We start from the raw sequence: 23,010 nt of genomic DNA on the forward strand, positions 1-23,010 counted from the left end.
CACACAAACATCTATTACATTAAAAAGGAGAGAAGTGAGACTGCAAAGATGGGACAAACACCATAAAGTAGTTTAAAGACTTCAAATGGGCTACCTCGAAAATATTTTGCTGGAATTGTATGAAGATCACAAATTAAGACCAACTGAGTAAGCGTGCTATCTTATTCAGCATTTTTTGCAGTATTTATGTCAGATAATGCTTAGTCCTCTTGCCTGAAGTTACATTTGTGTATGAAAAGTGAGGTATATTTCAGCATTATAAAAGGAAGAGCAATCTTTACCAACAGTAAATCTACTGTAAATATTCTGTGTGAGCTTTAGGAAGTCTTTTATACTACTTGACAACAATATGCTGTATTTTACCTGAGTCTTGCTCTTTTCCTTAGAATTTAAGGCTGGCATCTGGACTCTAAATCGAGATTCACCATTCAGGAAAGTTTTAGAACTCTGAAAAAAAAAATAAACAAAGACAAAACATCTCATACTTTTGTTGCTTGTTTTTAAAGGATTAACAAGTATTAATCATTTCTCTGCAACAAAAGTCTTTGTGCATTGTAACATAAATATAGCACCCAATGGAGCATCTTTCCTGTAATAACTGTATTTCGGGGTTTTAAAGTTCTTATGCAGGCCTATGGCAATGTGCATAAAACGCAATCACAAATTTATTTGAAGGTTAACGTCACACTGTTTTATACAGAAGCAGTATACTGAATTCAGAGTACAGTCATGCCATTCTTAAAATATTTAGCTGCTTTTTCCTCTACTGAACTTTCATTGATATTGAAAACTCAGGTTTTTTTCTCATAAGTAGATGATTCCAGTAGCAATACAAAAGTTTATTTGTTTCAGGAAAACCATGTTTCTTCATTTCCCTATCATTTTAAAAGAAAATTTTATCCCTTTAAGCTTACGGTAGCTGTATTCTTCTAACCCAGAAATGGACTGTGCTCTTGTGAGCAGGAGGGTTGGCGAAGCGTCTCTGCCCCTCCAGCATGCTCAGTACAGAAACTGAGGCAACCAGCTATATTCTAGGCCCCAGATGGATCTGGACTAATACACTGCTTTTTATACATACTTATTAACAAGTGTATTAGTGTATCAGTTCACACCAAAATTGCATTCATTGCAAAACATCATTCTGAGATCCTTGGGCTAAAAAGATTTGCCGGGGACATCAAGGTTTGTCCACTGAATTAAAAATACAGCTTTGAAGTAGCTTTGCAGCCAAGTAGGGACAACCTGTTGCTAAGACCACAAGAGGCACTGTACATTGCTAAGGGATGTTTAAATGTCTAACCACACTCTGAATGCCATATTATTTAAAAAAAAAAAAACACAACAAAACAACCAACCAACCAACAACATCACACAAAAAAACCCCCTGCCCCAAATAAAACCCCCAAAACCCACCACCACAAATAAAAAAATAATGCCCATCCTCACTGAACATTTTAAATCAAAATTGATCACTAGGTAATTCTTCCCCAACAAAAATACAAGGATATGTATTGCAGTATTCTCTAGACAAACTGCAATTCATCAGCCAAATCCTTCTAAGAAGGTCAAAAACTTTTAATGGGTGAGGATAAAATATTTTTGCTGCTCAATGCAGAGCTGAAGCACAAGCAGTCTTGGGAATGCATTCCCCAAAATAAACAAACAACACTGAAGCTCCCGGGGCCTGATAAAACAGATTTTAAAATTTTATCTTACAGAAAATCAGGTTCTTGTCAAAAAAGTTATTTACAATAACCTATGGGGAAGAAAATCCATTATCTAAAGACAAGTCATCTACATCTTTATTCAGCAGCTGAGAAAAAACTAAAGACTTTTTCATTTGCCTGTCAAAGACATGATTTACTGTGGTAAGGAGGAAATGTCTGGGGATAAGGACACGACTGAGAGGCTACACATCTAATACTTAGACTTCTTTCTCCTTTTCAGAATATAAAAATTGCAGCCTAGTATCTTATAAATGCACACGTACTTTACCACAGGAGTTGACGAGAGCTAAGTTTTCTGGAAATGCAAATGAGGTTAAAGAAAATTCCTGGCACATAAACACAGGTCTGTATGAACATGCTGCAACTAATGTGTTTGCCTACGAAAAAAAAAACCACAACCAAAAACCGAAACACCAAACTCCAGGGAGAAAAGATAAGCAATAAAAAAAGTTCTAAATAATCACATTTCACAAAAGCAATTAAATCTACTTTTTAACTTTCGTTATGAAAGTGCACCAATGCTTAATAAAGCACACTGGCTTCTCGTCTGGATTTGTCATCGGTTTGGTCTTTTGGAAAGTCATAGATTAAGCCTCCAATGCTAGCATTTAAAAGCACTTTACTGTACTCAAATATTTGTTTGGAAACAACTTTCAGATTCATAAAGCAGAGCCAAGGTGAAGACAAGTAAATGAAGCACAGCCCAAGAAACCAGTGAATAAAGAACCACACATGCAAGGCTCTGTGCCTGGCTCTCCGCCTTCTGGACAACTCAGTGAAATCAGATTACTCACCACTACAAACTCTGTAGAAATATTGGGCTCACGATCGTGCCGCAAATAAACAGTAGACCAAATTCATCCAAGACAGCGATATCACACAGAGATGAATCTGATCTATAAATCCTGATCTAAATCCACCCTAAGTCCTTCCTTCACATTGAGCATTTATTTTAGTTGTGCTTAAATTTAACTGGCCTCATTCTTCCACAATGAGGTTTGGCTTTTGGCACCAGCTGGCAGAGTTGCCTGCACCTAAACAAGACATAGGTCCAAAGTGACATACTACAGCTTTATAAGAAAAGCAAGTGTGTATGCTTCTTTAATTTCTTAGAAAAATATATTTCTAACTATTTGCCAAAGCACACAAGTTGTTCAGGTTGTCACTGAAATGACAGAGCAAAAAAGGACAGCTAGCATTTCATGCTTGCCAGCAAATTCTACCCCTTGTACAACACGGCTGAAATTTTTTGTTCCCAGTGATAACACAGTCTATTTTATTACATGAGCCTTTCTTCAGTTAGTAATCTTTTTTTTTTTCTTTACAATCAGACATGGTCACTACTGCACCTATATTTGTAGGTCTTCTTGAACTTCTATTCTTACCTTACTAATTTCCTTAACTTCTAAACCCACCCTCCCTGCAGCGAACAGAAGCTGCGAGCCCTATTCACTAAAGATTTAGAATTCAATGTACTTTGCAGACCACACAGGTCTGAAGAGAGGTATTTGAGCGATTCAATACGATACAGCTTCCCAAGACAATGGCAAATCCTAATCAGAGAAAGGTCCAAGGCCCGTGGGAGAGCACTTTTATAAACCTCCCGCAAGATTTGCAGACGTGAATATATGGAATAGAGAAGGAAGAAGTGATGCTTTTTGCTCTGGAAAGCAAGGTTTCCAGGGAAACAGAAGGTCAAACGCATCTCTACACAATGAGACTGTGCCTGGAGCTGTGAACTTGCTGATGTCCTAGAGAAGATTATGTCAAATGACAGCCCCTTTCTGGGACTTCGGGAAACGGTGGTGAATGGAAATGTAAAAAACCTCCTAAAATACTATTTTTTTGTTAAAAATATAATGGCAAGTAGATAATGAATGTCAAGTTTTTCCATACCAGCTCCTTGAGACATAAGAGCAACATATTGTGCAGAACTCTTTATTTATGCTTTCCAGTATAAGTGCATTTGAAACAAATAACAAAAATTTACTTCCATAAAGCTTACCAGCAAATTCTGTAAACATTATGCTCTGGGTATTGTAAACAGCAGTTCATAGGAGCATCTCTGAACTACATAAAAGCTAAGGAAAAAAATGCCTCCTATTAGGAGTCTCTAACAGTCACTTAAAATATTCTGTCACTTGATGGCTGTTACCTTTAGAAAATGAAAGAGAATTAAATGAAAAAAAAAAATAGAGTGCCTTGTGAGCACACCTTATCTCACAGTAACAAACTAAGAATAGGAGTTCCACAGACCATTAAAAGTATTCAGAAGCTTTATCAGGAGAACGCCATATGAGGAAAAAAAAATCCATTTACTGGTAAAGAAGAGATAACACAGACTAGAAAAGTCACCTCCAGCTCCTATTCAAGAAGAAGAGAACATTTAAAATGTATAAAAACATCTATTTGAAACTACTGAGACGCAGGGGTAAAAAAACCAGTAAATATCCCTGTACAATCCACCTGCGAGACTTGCAACTAGAATGTAGAGTTCACATACACCTACATATGTGAACAATCTCCATGTATAATCCTCTAGTATAGAAAAAACACACATGGGATTCCCTTGGGACCTTCCCTCCAACAATTTCCCCAACAGCCCTGATTTGCACTCACACACAGGAAACCTTAAGACCTTCTTTGCAAATCCTAAATGGAATGAGGTTATAGATGACATTCTGTTATAAGAAGTTATCCACAGTTGGTCCTCCTAATGCTCTCTTTTTCTGTTCCCTTTCCTTCCTTGTTATTTTTCTCTAATTCTATTTGGATTGCCTCTCTCCTCTTGGGTCATAGCTACACGAGGCAAGAAAGGAATCATCACCCCACGTATTAGCTAAAGCTTTCTAAGGTGCATCTTTTCATCATTGACACGGCTTTCTACATTATTAATGTTGAATACATAAAGTATCTTTCAAATTTTTGTTTTGAAAGCATTGGGCAAACATCTTGGTACCAAAGCTTAACCATTTCCAACCTACTTTTAAAATAGTGTTTGAACAACTTTACACTAATACTTAGAGAGAAAACTTTCCTTTTAGAAACAATTAAAAGTTCTGAGTTTTGCTGCCACAATGGCACAAGGAAGTATACATGCAATGTTCAGCAACCCAGAGAAAGCTTAGACATTTGATACGCATACACTTGAATCCTGCTTCAACAATGCCTTAAGCAGTCACTCTCTGATGCTGGATTTTCAGACTCTTGTGTCCAGAGAGTCACATTTTCCCTCGTGATCCAGGCAGTATGCGTTCCGCAGTTTGTGTGCATGACAGTATACTTACAGCTTAGTGAAGTTCACTACCTTGCCAAAATTTAAGCCCTTGGAAGTATAAGCTCTCATACAATAGTGCGATCCACTGCCTTGATGCCAGTAAAGCATGTGATCAATGCATTCTAAAAATCTTAGTGTATATTAAAAAAAAAAAAACCACACTATGTATAAACAACATCTCCATCCTTGAGGATTTAGAAATTTGACAGGCAAGCCCTAAGCGATTTGATCCTACGTCAAATTTTGGCCTAATACTAACACACAGTAGGACCATACAATGTCCCTTCAAACTAAATTATTCTGTGATGCCAGAAAAACTAAAGCATTGATTTGTCATGTGAGCCATGCCACTAAGCACAGAACATTTCTCTCTCCTTTTCATACCTCTTCATTAATGTCAGTTTTGTTTAAATAAAGGCCATATTACACCATGACTAAGCTCACTGTCAGACCGACTGACTTCTGCAGCCTCTCTACCTCAGCTTCATATCCATCCCTTGCTTCCTCTTTTCCCTAGTAATGTGCTCCTACTGTCCTTCCCTCCATCCAAGGGAATATCTCACCTTCCATTCCCAAGCCCGTAGATGCATGGGTCATTGATGGTACATCAGGAAAAGGTCTGTTTGCTCTTTACTTTCTGCAATGCCTAATACAGGGTTCTCAAACAGTGAGACCCTTCATAGGATATGTCTGGCAGCTATCTCATTATGTCATGCCTAAACAAAGAATGCAACAGCAGGACACAGGTCAAAATGCTCTGGAGATGGCCAGGAAGACTGGAGGAAAGCAAGAAACCCCCACCCAAAAAAGACAAACAGTTTTCACTTGGTTTACTGTAGTAATATAATCTATTGCCAAACCTTAGTTAAAACAAACTCACCTCTTGATTCACATTGCTTTGATAGAAAGTAAGTTGCTGCTTTACCAGTGAAGCACAGAAGACCTACCGTTCCCTCAAGCACAGGCTCAGTTATAACAGCCTGACACAAAAGGGCCATGCAGATTATTTGATTTCCAGAACTATCATAATAAACGCATGTATTAGGTGGAAAAAATCAAAACAGAAAAAGCATTCACTTACACTGGATGGTGTGCAGGAGCAACTTATATCTCTAGGATCTGAAATAGAATACCAAAATATTTAATAGTGAAAACAAGCATAATGAATCTCTCTTAACACACCAGTAGTGTAATTTGCCAACAATAAACCAACAGTACAGACAACACAGAAGCAGCCCTGGTAGAAATATGTAACTGTAGCTTTGGGGAGAATGAAAAGGGTGCTCCGTGGTACACTTCTCATCCTGCGACCACATTAAGTGCTATTGTGGCAGCCCAGCTCATTACAGCATTCTAGATATCTCTGCAGAACTTTCTGCTTCCCGAGACAGGACAGTTACAGTAAGATACACATTCGTACTAATACCTCTGAGTCTGTGTAGGGACAAGACAGGGCATTCCTTTTTAATTTCTAATTAAAAGTGACAAAGCTTTTTCTATCAGCTGATTTCTGTATTTCGTAGCACAAAAAATGGATAGCATGGGTTGAATGGCAGCACGGAATATACATTGCAGCCAGGTGGAGCATTCTGCTAAGATACACTTGAACAACTTATAGAAACAGAAGTAATGACAGGGCAGTGGACTGAATTTGGAAGTGTTACTCTCTCAGGTATGCCAGAGTCTGAGTGTATGAACTCTTTAGATGTACAAAGGTTCTTCTCCATCTAGTGTTCTAGGAAAAAGTTATTTAAGTATTGGCGCAGCTTGAGGAATATATTTTGCATGGGTCATTTAGCTTAAACAGCTGGTGTTCCTCTCCCATAATGAGCCCTCCATGGTTCTACCCCATTAAAGCACTTACGTTCGATAAGAAACAGGAAACAAACAATCCCCATCACAGCAATGATAACACCAGGCATCACGAAGGAGAGACCCCAGCACGTAGACACCCAATAAGCAGCAATTAAGGATCCCAAGATATTTCCCACTGAAGTGTGTGAATTCCAGATTCCCATGATCAAACCTCTCCTGCATTTAAAAAAAAATTCCACAAATATTTCTTATTATTCCAACAATAAGCATTACTATCTTGAGAAAAGTGTATCAAAAGTGACTGTTTATCTGTGGTGTTAGTGTAATATTTGCAATCTTATTGTTCTTTAACTGACCACTTATTTATGCTACTGTCTTTCATCTGGCAATTTCAAGGCACCTAAATATTAATAGAAGTGTTCCAAATACTTCTCTGTGCATGACAGAACTCATCCTGCATTTAATGGCATTTAAAGGCACCACTAGCGCTTGCTCAAGAGAGCAAGAGAGTTTCTTTGATAAAAACAAGTATGCAGATGTTGTGTAGCATGTGCAAACTAAGTCTGATGCTTCTGGGAATTAAAGTCTTCCTGCAAACACATTGCACCAGTAATCTGATGCTTTCAGGATACGCTAGACTCATCAGGCAGAAGAAAACGATCTGTGCAGGATGGGTAGAGCGAGTTCAGTATTTTCTGATCACATTCTGGACTTGCTAAGCACTAGTGGAAGACAACGCCTGTGCATGCTTGGCTAACAGGCACATCAAACTGTCTGCCTGGAAATCCCAGATTAGAACTGCTGAAGGATATCTACAGCTGAGCTAATGTCAACCACAAAAATCATACTGAAGTCATGACAGCTAACAGGTATTTTTTTCCTTCTAAGTCACAGGAAAACTGCCTTGCCCTTAGCAGGAGTTTATCTGGAACAACGCAATCTGAACTAAACCAAATATTTTCCTTTCGCTGAAAACAGGATCTAAGAGGTCTGTTCATGTTTCATGGAATTTGTAGCAAAATCAAGAATCAGACCACGGACATTCAAACCAGAGCCCTATCCACCAGTCCACTATGCAGCCTCCTAAAAGAAAAGGCTGTTGCTTTTGCACAAATCAAAATCTGAAAAAATGTATTTGTTTTGTACAGACTTGCCAATTTTCTTCAATATTGTATGGTGGTTAAAAACCTCTGCATTTTGCAACATTCACCAAAAAGGCTACAGGGACTACAGAAAACTAGTGTGAGCCTACATCTTCTCAACTATCCCGTGATTTTATATATAAAGCATATACTTCATTTTTATGTCTTTCTCTTGAACCAACTGACAATAATGTTCATTCGATGGTATGTACCTACAACGGATGGCACTTCAGTAGCATTACTATATGCTACATGCATCAACCATTACCAGAGGCAATGGATTTAGCATGTAGCTCTTGTAAAATTTATGTAAAACTCCTGTACGGTATGACATAATAAACATTATGAGTGATCTCTATGCAGGATGAAGGGAAAAAAAAAATTAAAGAAACTGACAAAAAGAAAGCTTAAATCATTTGCCATATGTATTTTCTTATTTTAATTACATTTTCAAGTTTCTGTGGGTTAGGAAAAAAGACATTAGACAAAAAGATACTTTTGGAGTTACACCCTGACAACTGCTTTGAAAAACAAATGAAAACAAGAGAAATTCCACATTAAAATGGCATAATAACAGCCTTTATTAAAAGCGGGTTTAGACCGTTTGTAAGAATTATTCCTAATTTAATTCTGAAGTACTTCATCTGAATAATTAAACATTAGACTAAACAGCTACCACAGACAGAACACTGTTTTGACATGAGAGAGAATATTTCAAACTGATATAGAAACTAATCAGTGTAACAAAGTGAACTCCTCTCAAAGATCAACCTAACTGCTTGTTTCGTACCAAAAAAAAAACAAAGCAAAAGCAAGATATTTAAAATTACTATAATAGTAAAGCCCAGAACATGTTGATTTGTACTTTCAAAACTTCAGATTATGTGTTATTTACCTTCCTTTTCCAAACCAGTTGCCAATACACGTAACGACACTCGGCCAGCCAGTAGTTTGCACCAATCCATTAGCTATCTGAAAGTATACAAAAATAACAATAAATAAACATACCCTATAATAATTCAGGTTCCTACATAATTCCTGCCGAGTGCTGCACTGGGAAAAGGAAGCCTACACAAATGCCTTGAATTTAGAAATTTAGTGGGGGGTTTTGAAAGCATTCTTTCCCAAGAATAAACAAGTTAAAGTGTTTTGCAGATATTCCAGAGATTCTTTCCTCTACCTACATCTCTTCAATTATTTTATGATTTAAAACACAAGAAAATTGTAATTCAATCCCATGCTTACCAAAAAAAAAAAAAAAAAAAAAAAAAAAAATCACATTGTATTGAACTGAGCAGAGAAACGAATTCCCCACATTCAAATAGTAACGTAATACTCATCTTAATTTGAACATATAGCAAAGCATGTTTGCAATCAAAGCAAGCAGGAAAAAATAAAACTTCAGGGGAGCCCAGATAAGTTTGAGCATTAATTTCAAAATGCTTAACAGACACATGTAGATAAACTGAGAGGGGAAACTTAACTTATATTCAGGCTGAAGTAAGAACTATTTCAGCCTCAACGTTGCACAGATCACAACTCAGCTCCTAAAAAGCTCCCTGTCTAGAATTACACATTAACACAAAGATCACAACACCCTAATTCACATGTACAGTGAGCATTTGAACATGCAACGAAACAACCTCACTCGACCCAACAAAACCCAATTAGGCTGGTGGTGCAAGACCCCCTTGGTACTACAGGATTCACAGACCACACAGTGCAGCAGCGTGGCGTTGGTAGAAGTATTTAGCTTAACCCCAAAGGAGCCGGATCCTGTTTTGGAAGCCACATAAGCCAACAGCGCTGGGGCAGTGACATGGTTGAAGGGACGACTTGGTGAAATGTGTATAAAAGCTCACAGTTCCCCAGTTAGCATTGCTGCGTGCCCCATTGCACAACGCCGTGCAAACATGCTGGCAGAGAAAGTGCTGCTGCAATAACACAAAGCCAGCAGCAGTGCGAGGTGCAGACCTGTCCAAAATGACTCAGAAGTGCCAACTGGATCCTGGTCCTGACCTAAATTCCATTTTAGGTCAATGGTAAACATTCTTGTGACGCCTGATTAGATCTACAAGTGCTATGAAAAATCTCACATAATGAAATCTCGTTACAGAAGCTGACTGTTCTCAGCCACACCGATGTGGGAGACTGTCCATTATTAGCACCATAAATGTAGTTTTCCTGCAGAGAAAGCCAGGGTGCGTCACTCAGGTCTTGGCAGACTGACAAAAGTAAATACATTTGTTTTAAAACTCGCCCACATTTAAGCTTGCAAAGATTTGATCACTGTTTTGACACTGACTGAAACACACTAATTTGTTTTCAAAGACTTCTTCCACAAAAAAAACCCAAACCAACAAACAAAAAAACCCCCAACAACATTCAAAAATAAAACCTGGGGCTATCCACTCTACCATTTCTGCCTGTCATCAATGACAACATGTGCCAGGATTTACATCCTCCCATTCAACCACTGTTGGCAACTGAAAAAAAAAGCCAGTACAACACTAAACAGCACCATGGAAACTCAGAGCATCTAAATAACATTGTGCCTACCTGGGCCATAATGTAAAACCACAGATTATGTATATTATAGAAATAGCCCAATCCAAACATTGCAGTGAAGAGTCCACTGGCAAGCATCCCGACTGTCAGATAGTACCGGATAGGTAGCCGTTCTCCTATTATTCCACTTGGAATGTGAAAAGAAATAAAAAGAAAGGCAACAATTAAAAATCACATCATACCCCAAGTCTTGACAAATAAAGAATATTTTTGTGTTGTTTAATTCTGATTGAGGATAAACTTTACTGTTAACTGCTGTTTTTCTTGACAGTGGCGCATGAGCAATATTTATCACTTGACAGGAAAAACCAACAAACTTTTTGTGTTCACTAATTGCCACATGCTGACATCTGCACAACCATCTTTTGGAGAGACACCCCCTTGAAGCCTATTGGAAGTGATTTACTGTCTTGAACTAGATCAGGTTGCTCAGAGCCCCATCCAGCCTGGCCTTGAATGTCTCCAGGGAATGGGACATCTACCACCTCTCTGGGCAACCCGATCTAGTTCAAGATCTTCCAACTCACGATCTAGCCTGAATCTCCCCTCTTCTAGTTTAAAATCATCACCCCTTGTCCTGGCATCTGCTTCTGTCCTTTGACTACAGAGGAAGCCAGGACAATCAGCTTAGTCTACATGTGCAAGTTGGGAGACCAGTAAGTTTTGGCAACATATATTTCAGCACATATTGCTTCATATTGCATACGAAGGGAAGACAGGCTAGATTGTGAGCTGGAAGACATTCCTGCACAAGGCAGCCAGGACGGGACCAGGTAGAAAGCTCCCTACATACCAACAGGTACAATACCACTGGGGACTCAAGATGATGCATTTTCTTCCACATCAACTAGCACATAGATGGGATAATTACACTCAAGTTCTCCTTCTCTTCATGAGAAACTTTAGAGTAGGAAAGGGCAATATCTCAGAACTAGTACAGCCACATATATTAACAGTAAGCAATGAAGGAGGTTTCCAAGACAGTGAGATTTACCTTAAATACATTCCAATTGCATATGCACACAGAAATGAGTAATCCAGTGCTCCCAGTAACTGTTTGTAGTTGTTCTTATCTAAGAATAATTATCAAAACAAATTACCAGCTTAAATGTACCAATAACTTCCAACTATTTTTACATATTACAAGAAAAATGTTAGCAGACATGCACTGACATTTAATTTTCAATGGGCACTTTTAGACTTCGGTATTCATTTTGCAAAACACATTTTATTAAAACAAACAAACTAACCTCCTACAACTGATCTTTTTGCTGTAACATATTAGGAAAATATCACAGAATCCCAGAATGGTTGGGGTTGGAAGGGACGTCTGGAGATCATCTAGTCCAACCCACCTGCTAAAGCAGGTTCACCCAGAGCAGATCGCACAGGAATGTGTCCAGGTGGGTTTTGAATGTCTCCAGAGAAGGAGACTCCACAACCTCTCTGGGCAGCCTGTTCCAGGGCTCTGGCATCCTCACTGTGAAGAAGCTTCTCCTCATATTCAGGTGGAACCCGATCCTATCATTGGGCACCACTGAAGAAGTCTGGTCCCATCCTCTTGACATCTACCCTTCAGATACTTGTAAACATTGATGAGATCCCCTCTCAGCCTTCTCTTCTCCAGGCTCAACAGACCCAGCCCTCTCAGTCTCTCCTTATAAGAAAGATGCTCTAGGCCCCCCATCATCTTTGTAGCCATCACTAGACTCCCTCCAGTAATTCCTTGTCCTTCTTAAACTATATTGGTAGGTCCATTCTTAATTCCACCTTATTCATAACAGCATTTTGGAAGAGAAGAAACATCAGTTATTAACAAGGCAGCCTTTTCTTATGGCTCCTTACACAAAAGAAAATCCAAACTTTAACTGACTCTATAATAAGTGGAAAGATGTGTTGCAAATGTTTGAAGTTCTAAAAGTCAAAATGGCTAAAAAAACTCCAGCATCATATAGGATTTTAAGGAATCAGCTTAATATAGTTTTGATTGATTTTTTTGAAATGTTTAAAGCCTTTTGCATTTCATTTTCCAGCTACTCATAATGCACAGAGATAGATGTCTCATTTAAAAACAAGAAGGTTCTGCTTTGTACAGCAGGTGACCATAATCACAACTAAATGGGACTTCTAGGCAGGATGGAGGGAACAGGACTCTACCCAGACAGAAACACCAAATGTAGTCTCAAGAGACTTGAGCTCATACCCTGTGTATCTGCAAGGAACCACAATTCCCATTGACTTTGAGAATAAAGTCACAGTCACTAAACCCTTCCTTCTTTCAGAGTAACTCCCAGCCTGCCGCCCATGCTGCCTCAAAAATGGAGTTGAAAGAACAAGTCTAGAGTGCCATCCCAAAGGGGCAGCTTTGCAGTAACGTGTATCCATGAAAAGAGAGGACACTGGAGCTCAGAAGTCTCCATTAAGAAAACTAACTAGTGTTTTAGACGAGCAAGCTCAGTCTCTCTTTGGTCCAAGAAAACAGCAACAAAATTTAACTGCATCTCAATGTATTTAGAAACCTGTGGGACTAAATAATTTCAGTAAACTGATTACCTTGCAGCAGGCAGTTAATACACAGATTTCTGTCCACAGAAAACCCAGGGCTCAGATCTTTAATTAATCTTTGAACAGAGTGGGACTTTTTTTTAAATTTCTAATTGAAGAATAATTAGAATGGATGGCTAGATAGACTGGAGCAGACTGGCACATTGGCAGAATGTACTATTCTATTCCACCGACGTTCTTGGTAGTGATAAAAGTGCCAATGAATTATTCAAAACCTCCATTAAATCCAAACACAAATTCAAATTTAATTGTAAGTAGGCAAGTATTTTTCTATTTAAGTAAAAGGCCAGGTTCATAAGCTATTCAGTAAGTTGTCAACTCTATTCCGCAATAAAGTCTCACATTTTCCTCCATTAAAATGGGAAGAAAAAATACTCTTTCTCGCAGATAAGGGCTCTGGAAAGTTCCAATTTAGATAAACACTAAGTAATTTCGTTTAAATGATTGATGGACCTTGAAGGAAAAAAGCAGAAAATTTTATTCTTCATCCTTTTTTTGCCTTAATAGACATTCTAAAGACAAATCTCGTTTTCTGACTGAAAACTGATGTACTGAAACCACCTCATAGCTATAACAGGTAAAATAACATAAGTTCTTTAAGTGACTTAAAGTAGGAAAGACACCATAAAGTAAGTCACAACTTAACTTTCTTTGGAAAAGTCAATGAGAACACTGAAAACAAAACACTCCTCCCATATACATCTCCTAAATCCCCCCTCACATGAAGAAGAATCAGCAACAGGCAAATAATCTAATTATGAATATCAGCTCATTATTATGAAAAAACAACAACAAAACCCAACAAAACAAAACAAACAAACCCACACACACATAAAAAAACAACAAAAAACCAACCAACCAACCACCAACCCTTACCAAATGGCTCCCAACCACACCGAGATACATTAGACAGCTTTTTGACAGGCTGAATCTGGGCAGCATATTCTTTGTAGGAGCTGAGTTCAACTTCATGTGAAGCAGCACAATGTTTATGAAGCTCTCCCTGATACAGAAAGGAAATTTGAAAGTGTCAAATTAACTTGTGACTGTTAAATGCGATACAGCAAGAAATTTAACTATTCTAGCTCTATATGAACCCATGTCAAACCAAATGAAATCAGTAAAATTGTTAGCCATCATTAACTGCTTGGTAGTTTGCTGGGTGAAGCCACCATTACAAGACAGAGTAATTATGTGGTTAGAAACAACATGCTATAGTGAACTGGTGTTTCTGCTACTGCAGAATTTCAAAATTCTTCACTATCATCAAGCTACTTTGCCCACTGTTACCCATCCGTTATTTATAATAGCATCCTGGGAGATTTGATTTGTGTTTGGCAACTTATATAGGCCAAAGATTAGACTAACAAACCTGGAATTAGATAATATTTTGCCAGCAGCTTCACTGGGAACAGGAGAAATTAAAAAAAAAGAAAAAAATCCCACAGAGTCCCAAGTGTACAGACAACTAGTACTACGACGCTCAACAGTACTTGGAACAGTCTTGTAAGCACCAGTAGATTTTTATCACCTTTGACTCATCAGTTATGAGCAACTTTTCTCAAACATATGAATGTAAACCTGTAAGCTCTTCAGTATCTATAATTAGACTAATTCACACAAATAGTCTTTAGCGTAGGCACAGCTGTTTCGAGTGTTAAGGCCAAAGATCAGAAGTATACACAACATTATAGGTGTGGGCTCACTAAAGTTTATCAAGTAAATGTCACCACGTACTAACTTCATCAGTATCCCAACTTTTAAACCATTCCAGGTTAAAGTTTAACACTACCGTCATAAAAGGAACTGCTGAAAAACACGACTACTTCCGTTTTTGATAGGTGTAGAAGGATGTTTAAACAAGGACACAGCCTTGCTTACCTTGACTATACTAATAGGTTTCCTTGATAAATGGAAGCTGGCGTACAAGAAGAAAGTGAGAGAGAAAATGAAGGCTCTATACCTACAATATAAAAGCAAAGTATTTGAAGATTATTTCATTCAGATTTATTTTTAGCTTTAAGTTACACAAAAGCATTACACAAGTCATTGACAACCTTAGAACAGTGGAATACAACTTTTTCCCCGTTCTCTAACAGCCGGAGAAACCACCCCAGCAGTTACTCTGCTTTACAACATCTGCTCTGAGCTGGCTTTGGGGGGCAGCCGGGTACCACACCGCTACGGGCAGGACCACAGGGCAGTGCTCTGGAGCCCACACCACTGATCTGCCTTCTTTGCAAGCTTCCTTTGGGAGCTGTTAAAAGGCAGTTCATTATTAAACACACCGACAATCAGATTTCACATTTCACTGTCTCATCTGTTCTTCTGGTATGATTAGCACATAAATGATGGCTTGGTGAATCGTCAGTTTGGGTACTGTGGGTTATTACTTCTTTCCTTCCTTACTGGTTTTACTTCTGTCTTCATGTGTAACAACAGAAATCAGCCGTTTCTAGAGACAGACGAGGGGACTGACACTGACTGTGTGTACTGTCAGCTGCAGCACACGGACATAATTGACCAGCTTTGAGATTGGGAAGGAATTTTCCCTCGTACCTCCACTGTCATCCTTGGGTCTTTCTGCAGTTCATCTGAATTAAATGGGCACCTCAAACTCCCTGTCGCAGCAAGCCTTAAACAAAGATAATCTCATCTGTTCTATTCTCTACCTGCAGCATGTTTCAGTTGTTCAAGGAGAGTGTTTTGTGGATTTGTGCTTTTAACAACACACAGAGATTGGAGTGTATCTACTGGCTGCTTCTAGCCTTGACCCTAAAATTAACATCTGTAAATAAAAGTACATATATACATACAAAGATTTGATATCACACAGCCTACTATGGTCCCTAATTTTAAATTAATCTCTTTCAATCATTCTCTGCCTTATAAACTTCTACATAACAAGTGTCTGGTTTTACAGTTCTGGCATATTCACAGGGACATTAAAAAAAGAGTGAGTTATCCTGCAAGTCGAGTTATTTACCCCCATAACTGAAAACATCCTCACAACCAGTAAAACTGAAATGACCTTATCCTTGCTGCTTTACTAGAGAAAGCATGTGATAAAATTGCTCAAACGGGAAGTGCTTGGTCTTTCATTTGTTATTTTTTTTGTTATTCACACACAACTGCCTCAGTATTTTATCTCAGAAAGCACAAGAACTGGTACCATCCAATTTCCAAGCTTTTTTTTTTTAATATTACAGTAGCAAGAAGTAAAACTGTAATTCTACAAGCCTATATTACACATCCAAATATGAAGGAGAAAATACAATTCTGGTTAAGAAAACTAACCTCGAGCACCCCTCCCAACTAAGAGTTTGAAAATACAAATCTGAAATGTATCCCTTCAAATACATACCTTGCAAAGAAAAGGAAAAAAGGCTTTATTCTCTAGCGCACTTGACTAGAAAGGGTCTATCTTTTTAAATGTCACATTTAAATTTCAGCAATATTTATTTACTATACAACCGACTATATTTTCTTGCTGTACATACTAAGCAATGAAAAAAGCAAAAATAGAGCAAGGCAACAGCATCATTGTCCCCAGACACAAACTCACATAACCCAAAACAAAGACCACCACCATACTTCCAGACTTACCACTGATCCCGTGAAAATGAAGTGATGAAGCGAATCCCAAGAGGAAGCTGAGCCATCTACTCTACAGCTGGCATCAAATTTTAGGTGACACAATTACGTGCTCGTGACAACGTTATCTGTCCTTCAGAATGTCTTAAAAAGATCCTCCCAAAGCTGTGTGATGGTAGGCTGTTAACAAAGGTGGAAGATATGCTGCTTAGCTGACCTCCCTGTAGTGTTGGGTGGGTTTTTTTTACCTTCAGTCACGACGTGGCAATTGTTAATTGCTGATCTTCAAACAAGAGAAGCTGATAAGTAAATATTCTTATCAAGTTACTGTAATATTTTCTAATCATAACATTTGAATCAGCAATTATCTGTTTCAGAGACAAGTAATTACCATAACTAACCTTCCAGACAACAAAAATGCAATGGAGAATTTTAAGCCAATATAAATCACAGCCTTTTCTGAATTTTATAATGTATAATCTATTTTGAGAAGTCAGCATAGCGAAGACAAGGGAAAGATGCACTTAGAACATGATTCAAAGCCAGCTGAAACCAAAACACTCTGCTTTTGTCCCAGAAAGACTACAAATAGGCAACTCCCCACCTTACAAAGATCTATTTTAACACATCAAAAACATCCATGAAGTTGAAATTTGTTCAAAAATTACTGTAGTGTTGTCTGCCCAGAACAGATTCCTCCAGCTTGAGTGGTGATACTGAACAATGCTGCCAGCAATACATGACCAGCACTTTCCCTTCCAGCCTAATTTCCCTGTCCCAGCACCAGTGCTGCACAAAGCACCACATTGTCAGAAGATTTGGAAAAGGAAAAAAAAAACAACGAAAAAGTTTTTTCCACCACCTGAGCTCCCTACACAGTCATCCAGCCCCAAGGAGAAGGCAGGCTTACGTGTGTACCTGACATGCAAGAAAAAGTGAGACTGTGGCAGCATCAATTCAGTTTGGTTTAAAATCTTGCAGAATTCCTCCTGCTTCTTCAAATTCAGGCTGAACCCCCCAGCAGAAAAAGATGCACAGTACCCTTTACTGCAGGTACTGCAGCAGGAACTAGCTGCACTGTTATTTCTCAGCAAGCCTGAGCCAACTGTTGAGTAAGATGACAAAAGGCACTGTAGGCAAAAGGTGTGACTGCAACTCGGGCGTGCAAGCCAAGCCTCACTCCCTGTGTGCTAACAGCAGAGCCACCACAGCAGGATGCCAAATAATACACCAGGGCCTGCAATATAACCCCTGCCCTCCCGGTAGCCCGATGGCAGCACCAGCCACTGCCACGGTCCTGATGGGAAGCTGGTATAACACAGGACTAGCTCTCCTGGTAAACACCAGGAGGAGAGCTACAGCAAAATCTCCTTTGAGGAAAACACACCTGCCAAGACCAAGGGGTTTGTCTTAACCTGGGAATTTTGGACACTGGCATAGGGCAGGCAAAGGTGTGATCCTCTCTCCTCTCATCTTTCTACAGAAATCAAAACTACTCCTCCTCTGCCAGCTGAATGACAACACCAAACAGCATCTGCTGCGTCAAAGCTGAGAACTTGAAAGCTTCACTATCCACACAGGCTTTTTCCCCAGGAATGGAGGAAAACTACCACCTCTTCACTTAACAGTGTCTCCCATCAAAAGATCAAGGGTCTGCTCCCTTATGCTTACACATTTTTGTCATACCTTTAATTTTTCCACAGTGTCCTGGTTCAGCTTGACACCTCCCTCCCCTAAAACTGAATTGACTTGCTAATCTTGTTTGGCATGTTCCACCTCCTCCCCCTTGCCCCAAATCAGATAACTGGTTGTGCGATTAACCAGCAAACCCCATAATCATTCCCACCCAACATGAGCTTCCTACCTCCTCCCTGAGGCTGCAGAGGTTAGGGAAAGGGCAACCCTCCACCCCTCTCCCAACCCCAGCTGCAGGTCCCTGTCTCCATGTCAGACCTTGTAGCCATAGAGCAATGGTTCAGCTGGCTGATCTATCAGAAAACCCACCCTGAAAAACAACTGATCCAACAGAGAACATTAACTCACTCTCTGGCCACAAAACTAATATGTAGAATGAATCCAAAGCAGCAGGAGCATAAAGGCAGCGACTAAAGGTGGGACTGCCCTTTACGGCCACAGCCAGCTAGTTAGGTCAGCTGAACTCTAATTTCAAACAAATAACTGCTTGTCAATAATTCCATGTTTGGCTGAAATGAGCTGTGAACAGCTCAAGTGGGAGAAGAAAGGTAAGAGGAGGTAGGCACAAGCAGCCCAGCAGAGGAGTGAACTTTTCTTCCAGCAGTAACAGACCTGTTCCAGGGTGATCACAAACCCCATCCCCCCTCACTCGCAGTTATCCCAAACATCAAAACTATTATTTAACTGGTCACATTTTAAGCGAGGCAACAGAAATATCTACTGGGAAAAAAAGTGAGAAACCAACAAAGAACAAAAATCTGAGGTCATAAACCTCTTTAAACAGTTCCCTTAAAATATAATGGGACAAGGTAATTGTCATCACAGAAAAGTAATTGTTTAGCAGGTTACTATTTAACAGCTTTAGCGTAAGCAGAAAAAGACTTCACACATCTTACAGAGGCTTCAATGCCAAGTGGTCACACAAGGTCGCACATGTGTGCACCTGCTGCACAGATCGTACTCACACCACCTCCTAACAGTATCCCGGCCGTAGATCCAGAGTCACAAAGGTGACTGGACTACCAGCAGCATTTAGGGAACTGCAGCCTAACTCTCTTTGACAGGAGCTGATTTCATTTTACCTACTGCAGGCACACAGACCTGAGTTCTCATTTACTCGTCAACAGCTTACCTCTGCCCTCATATATCTGTAAGTTCCTCTGACATTCATGTGCTTTTAATAAGTGAATAAAACATCCTCTACGGAAGCAAAGAAACTTCTGGCAATAAAACTTGTGATAACAGGTTATAAAGACTACATCCTGCTGTAGATTCAAACAGATTTTAAAACCAAGCTATTCTCCAGAAATTACATTAACAGGCTACAACACATAACCGGTAGTTTACTAACACGTACTTTATATTTCCGTTCTCCTAATGAAGCCCAAGGACGAGCTCCATTTCAATCACTTGAACTGTTTTTCTGTTCTTTTATTTTCAGCAACTATTTTACCTGACAACGAAAACAAACACTTTCGCTTCCTCCTTGCTGTACTGCAACATATAAAGCAATATCCTGGTACTTACTTTGAATCCATATTTACCTTCCAAACTTTGTACTGCTTCTTCAGGCTTCCTGCTGCACTGGCTGAAACGCAGCTCCCTCCCTGTTTCAGGAAAATATGGTCATTCGTGACTGGCCTTTACCACTGCAAATAATCATACCGCAAACCTTGGCTCAGCTGTGCTGCGTGCCAGAGACACGGAGAGAAGCTCCTGCCCCGCTGCGCACAGTTCCCCTGGAGGGCAGACATTAGTTCTGTGCGCGCAGACAGCGGGGGAGTCCTCATCGGCGTCCCTTCAGGACTCAAAGGGCCTTCAGGCACATGCAGATCAAATGCACATGAGCCGAGCCATAAACTGCCAAATCCATCAGCTGTGGACCTGTAACGGCCATATTCCTTCTGTTTAATACAGAAAGCAAAAAAAAAACCAGCTAATCCCATCTTAACAACATGGGACAAGAGAGCTGGTGAACACACAGCAAACCCACACCCGCGTCCCGGGACCCTGCGTGACCACCTGCCCCGCACCGGGGCCCCCGCACCCCCGATGACCCGGGGGCAGCCGGGGCGGGGACGGACCCCCGCACCCCGCGGGGCCAGACCAGGGGCACAACGAGGGGCAGGGGGCCAGCGCACGCCTCTCCCCCAGCGGTACCAGGGGCTGCGGCCTCCGGGACCCCCCCGCTTGCTGCTCCCGGGGAGGTTTCGGGCAGTTCAACGCCCCTGGGTTCCCGCCGGGCAGCGCGATCCCGCCTGCAGCCGCGCACCCGGGCGGGCACAAGCGCACAGTTGTCCCCTCTGCTACCGACGAAACCAAGGGGTGACCCCAAAACAATCCCCCCCGGGGCCCGGCTGGGGCGAAGGAAGGCGGGGGGGGGGGGTCATACAGCAAGCCCAGCCTCGAAGAGTTAAAATGGGGAAAGGAAGACAAAAGGAAAGCAATCGGAGAGCGGCGGTGGCCGGGGAGGTGAACGCCTGAGCGCCGGCAGCACCGCAGCCGCCCTCCCAACCGACATACCCCCCACCCGGCCGCCCCGCGGGGGCCGGGGCCGCACACGCGGGAAGCGGCGGCGGCGACGCCCCCGCTCCGCCCCCGCCGCGGGCACGGCAGGTGCACGGCCGCCCGCCCGCGCCCGAGCCTACCCGCCGCCGCCGCTCTCGCCCCCCCGGCGCCGGTAGCTTCCTGCTTCCTGCCTGGCCTGCGCCGAGCCCGGCGGGGTTGCGCGGCTGCGGGTCGCCGCCCGGCCGCGGGAGCTGCGCGGCTGCCCGGGCCCTTCCCGGCCGTGCCGTAGCTGGGCTCGGCGGGCAGCGGGACGGGCCGTGGCGGCCGGTAGGAGTCCGCGCCGGCAGCGCGCCCCGCAGAGCCTGCGGGCCGCCTCTGTAACGGGGGGAGCCGCGGCCCGACTCCCCCGGCTCCCCGGCCTTTGCCGCCGCGGGGCTGAGGCGGCGGCTCCTCGGCGGGGCGCCACCCCCGGCCCGCCGCGGAGACAAAAGCCGCTTCTTGAACCGGCGCTGCCCGCAGACCTCGCCCGCCCACCTGTCGCCCCGGCGGCCTCTCCTGCTGCAGGCGTTCGAGAGCGGCCCGGCGGCGTTGCCCGGCATCCCCAGTGCCATCCCCCGGCCCCGGCCGGTGCGCACAGGTGCTGCACTGCAGCGCTCTCGGCTGCCCGCGTCAAATGCGCGAAAGGTATTTCTGCTGCCAAAACCGCAAATGTTAGGAAATCACTTGCCGGGTCTTCCAAAAACTGACGGAAAAATTCAGTGGCAGTTCTTAAAGAGAAAAAAAAAAAAATATATATATTTTATTCGCCTTCTGGTGTCCTGATCCTGCAGTGCATTCTCATTTTCAGCAAACGTATATGTTTCAAAGGTTAGTTATTTATCTAAATGCATACTTGCAGCTGCAGGTGTATTCCTCTATCTTGACCATCTCACCAGTGCTGGTAATGCCATGCTTCTACTTCATCCAAAGCTGAATAGCTTCTAACAGTTACCTCGTGCAGGTTTTAACTTATCTGTATAACTGTTTGTCCCATGTAGAGTATCACCTGCCTGGCACAAGCCACCCACTTAAGGCACTCACTAAAATGTTTGGGTTTATTTTGTCTCTTCCCTCTCTTCTTACACTGCCTATGCTGGTAATTCCAGTTAAAGATACTTTGATTCCCAGTATGAAATCACTTAGGCCCCACATTTCAAACACCTAAACACATGCTCAGCTTTGCTCCATGATCCCAGTGGCATTTTTCCTTTTCTTTCTCCAGTCGATAAACAAGTGCTTCTCTGTTAAAATGACATTTGCAGAACCAGGATGGCAAAGTTTCACCAGGCCATTGCAACGCGGGTGGGTGTTGCAGCAGCTGATGTTGATTCCTGCTCAGGCTCACATCCTTCTGAGGCTTGTAAGTAGTGAATCAAAGGTTGAAAAAAAAAAAAGTCTTCACTTCGGCTCCCCAAATCCTACAAAGTTCCTACTTGAAAAGCTAATGCACTGCTCTTGATTAGCGGCAATCTAAGGAGATGATTTTTTTGGTTCACAGATAAAAGCCAAAGCCACTACTCAGCATCAAAAAGTCTCGCATTAGCACTGCTTTTACAGAACCATCATGCAGTATAAAACAAACCACAATTTCGCCCAGTGTTTTGGGGAAAGGACAGTGTCTAGTGGCTTTTGAACAGTACAGTCCTGCGTTCCTTGTGAATCCAAACGAAAAATCATCTACCCCAACCCCCCATCAGCTCAGCTGAAATGGCTGATGCTCTGGGCAGTAGGACTATGTTTAGCTGACTCTTAACACTTAGAGGTGGAGCATAGACAGGCATGTCTCAGAGCTTCTTAAGCTCTTCACATTTGCGGTCCCACATATGATGGTGCAAGAACCGGACGAGGAAATACTTCAAGCCTCTTTATTCTTCTAAGTAGGCTTATCATAGAAATGCCATTGTCTTATGGAGTGGGCATTTGTTCTCTAGGGTAGAAAAGCACACATTAAGGTCAGATATAGATGGGGTAATTACAGCCAGAGCAAAGCATCTGTTCATGTTGATTTTCATCATTTCTTCTGTATCATTAATTTAGCAGAGACAAAACTAGACAGGGAATTCTCCCCTAGGAAAAGGGA

At 41.5% G+C, this 23,010-nt stretch overlaps 1 protein-coding gene across 3 annotated transcripts in view; it reads right to left on the reverse strand.

The window, feature by feature from the left end:
• The window catches only part of SLC37A1 (solute carrier family 37 member 1), a 41,716-nt gene extending 20,209 nt beyond the window's left edge, over positions 1–21,507 (reverse strand). The window contains exons 1-11 of one of the 3 annotated variants that reach the window (XM_065650554.1): positions 21,426–21,507; positions 19,928–19,990; positions 16,701–16,868; positions 14,976–15,057; positions 13,971–14,097; positions 11,524–11,602; positions 10,521–10,656; positions 8,857–8,933; positions 6,869–7,035; positions 6,086–6,123; positions 364–447 (exon numbers count right to left, since the gene is read on the reverse strand). In XM_065650554.1, the coding sequence (XP_065506626.1) occupies positions 364–447; positions 6,086–6,123; positions 6,869–7,035; positions 8,857–8,933; positions 10,521–10,656; positions 11,524–11,602; positions 13,971–14,097; positions 14,976–15,057; positions 16,701–16,756 (846 nt within the window). In that variant the 5' untranslated portion in view covers positions 16,757–16,868; positions 19,928–19,990; positions 21,426–21,507. Of the gene's footprint in view, positions 1–363; positions 448–6,085; positions 6,124–6,868; positions 7,036–8,856; positions 8,934–10,520; positions 10,657–11,523; positions 11,603–13,970; positions 14,098–14,975; positions 15,058–16,700; positions 16,869–19,910; positions 19,991–21,031; positions 21,156–21,425 lie in introns of those variants that run through there. The other 2 variants (XM_065650538.1, XM_065650545.1) reach the window with 2 other exon arrangements.
• Between the last annotated feature and the right edge of the window lie 1,503 nt (positions 21,508–23,010).

Source organism: Caloenas nicobarica, chromosome 1 (genome assembly GCF_036013445.1).
Source record: "Caloenas nicobarica isolate bCalNic1 chromosome 1, bCalNic1.hap1, whole genome shotgun sequence".
NCBI classification, from domain to species: domain Eukaryota; kingdom Metazoa; phylum Chordata; class Aves; order Columbiformes; family Columbidae; genus Caloenas; species Caloenas nicobarica.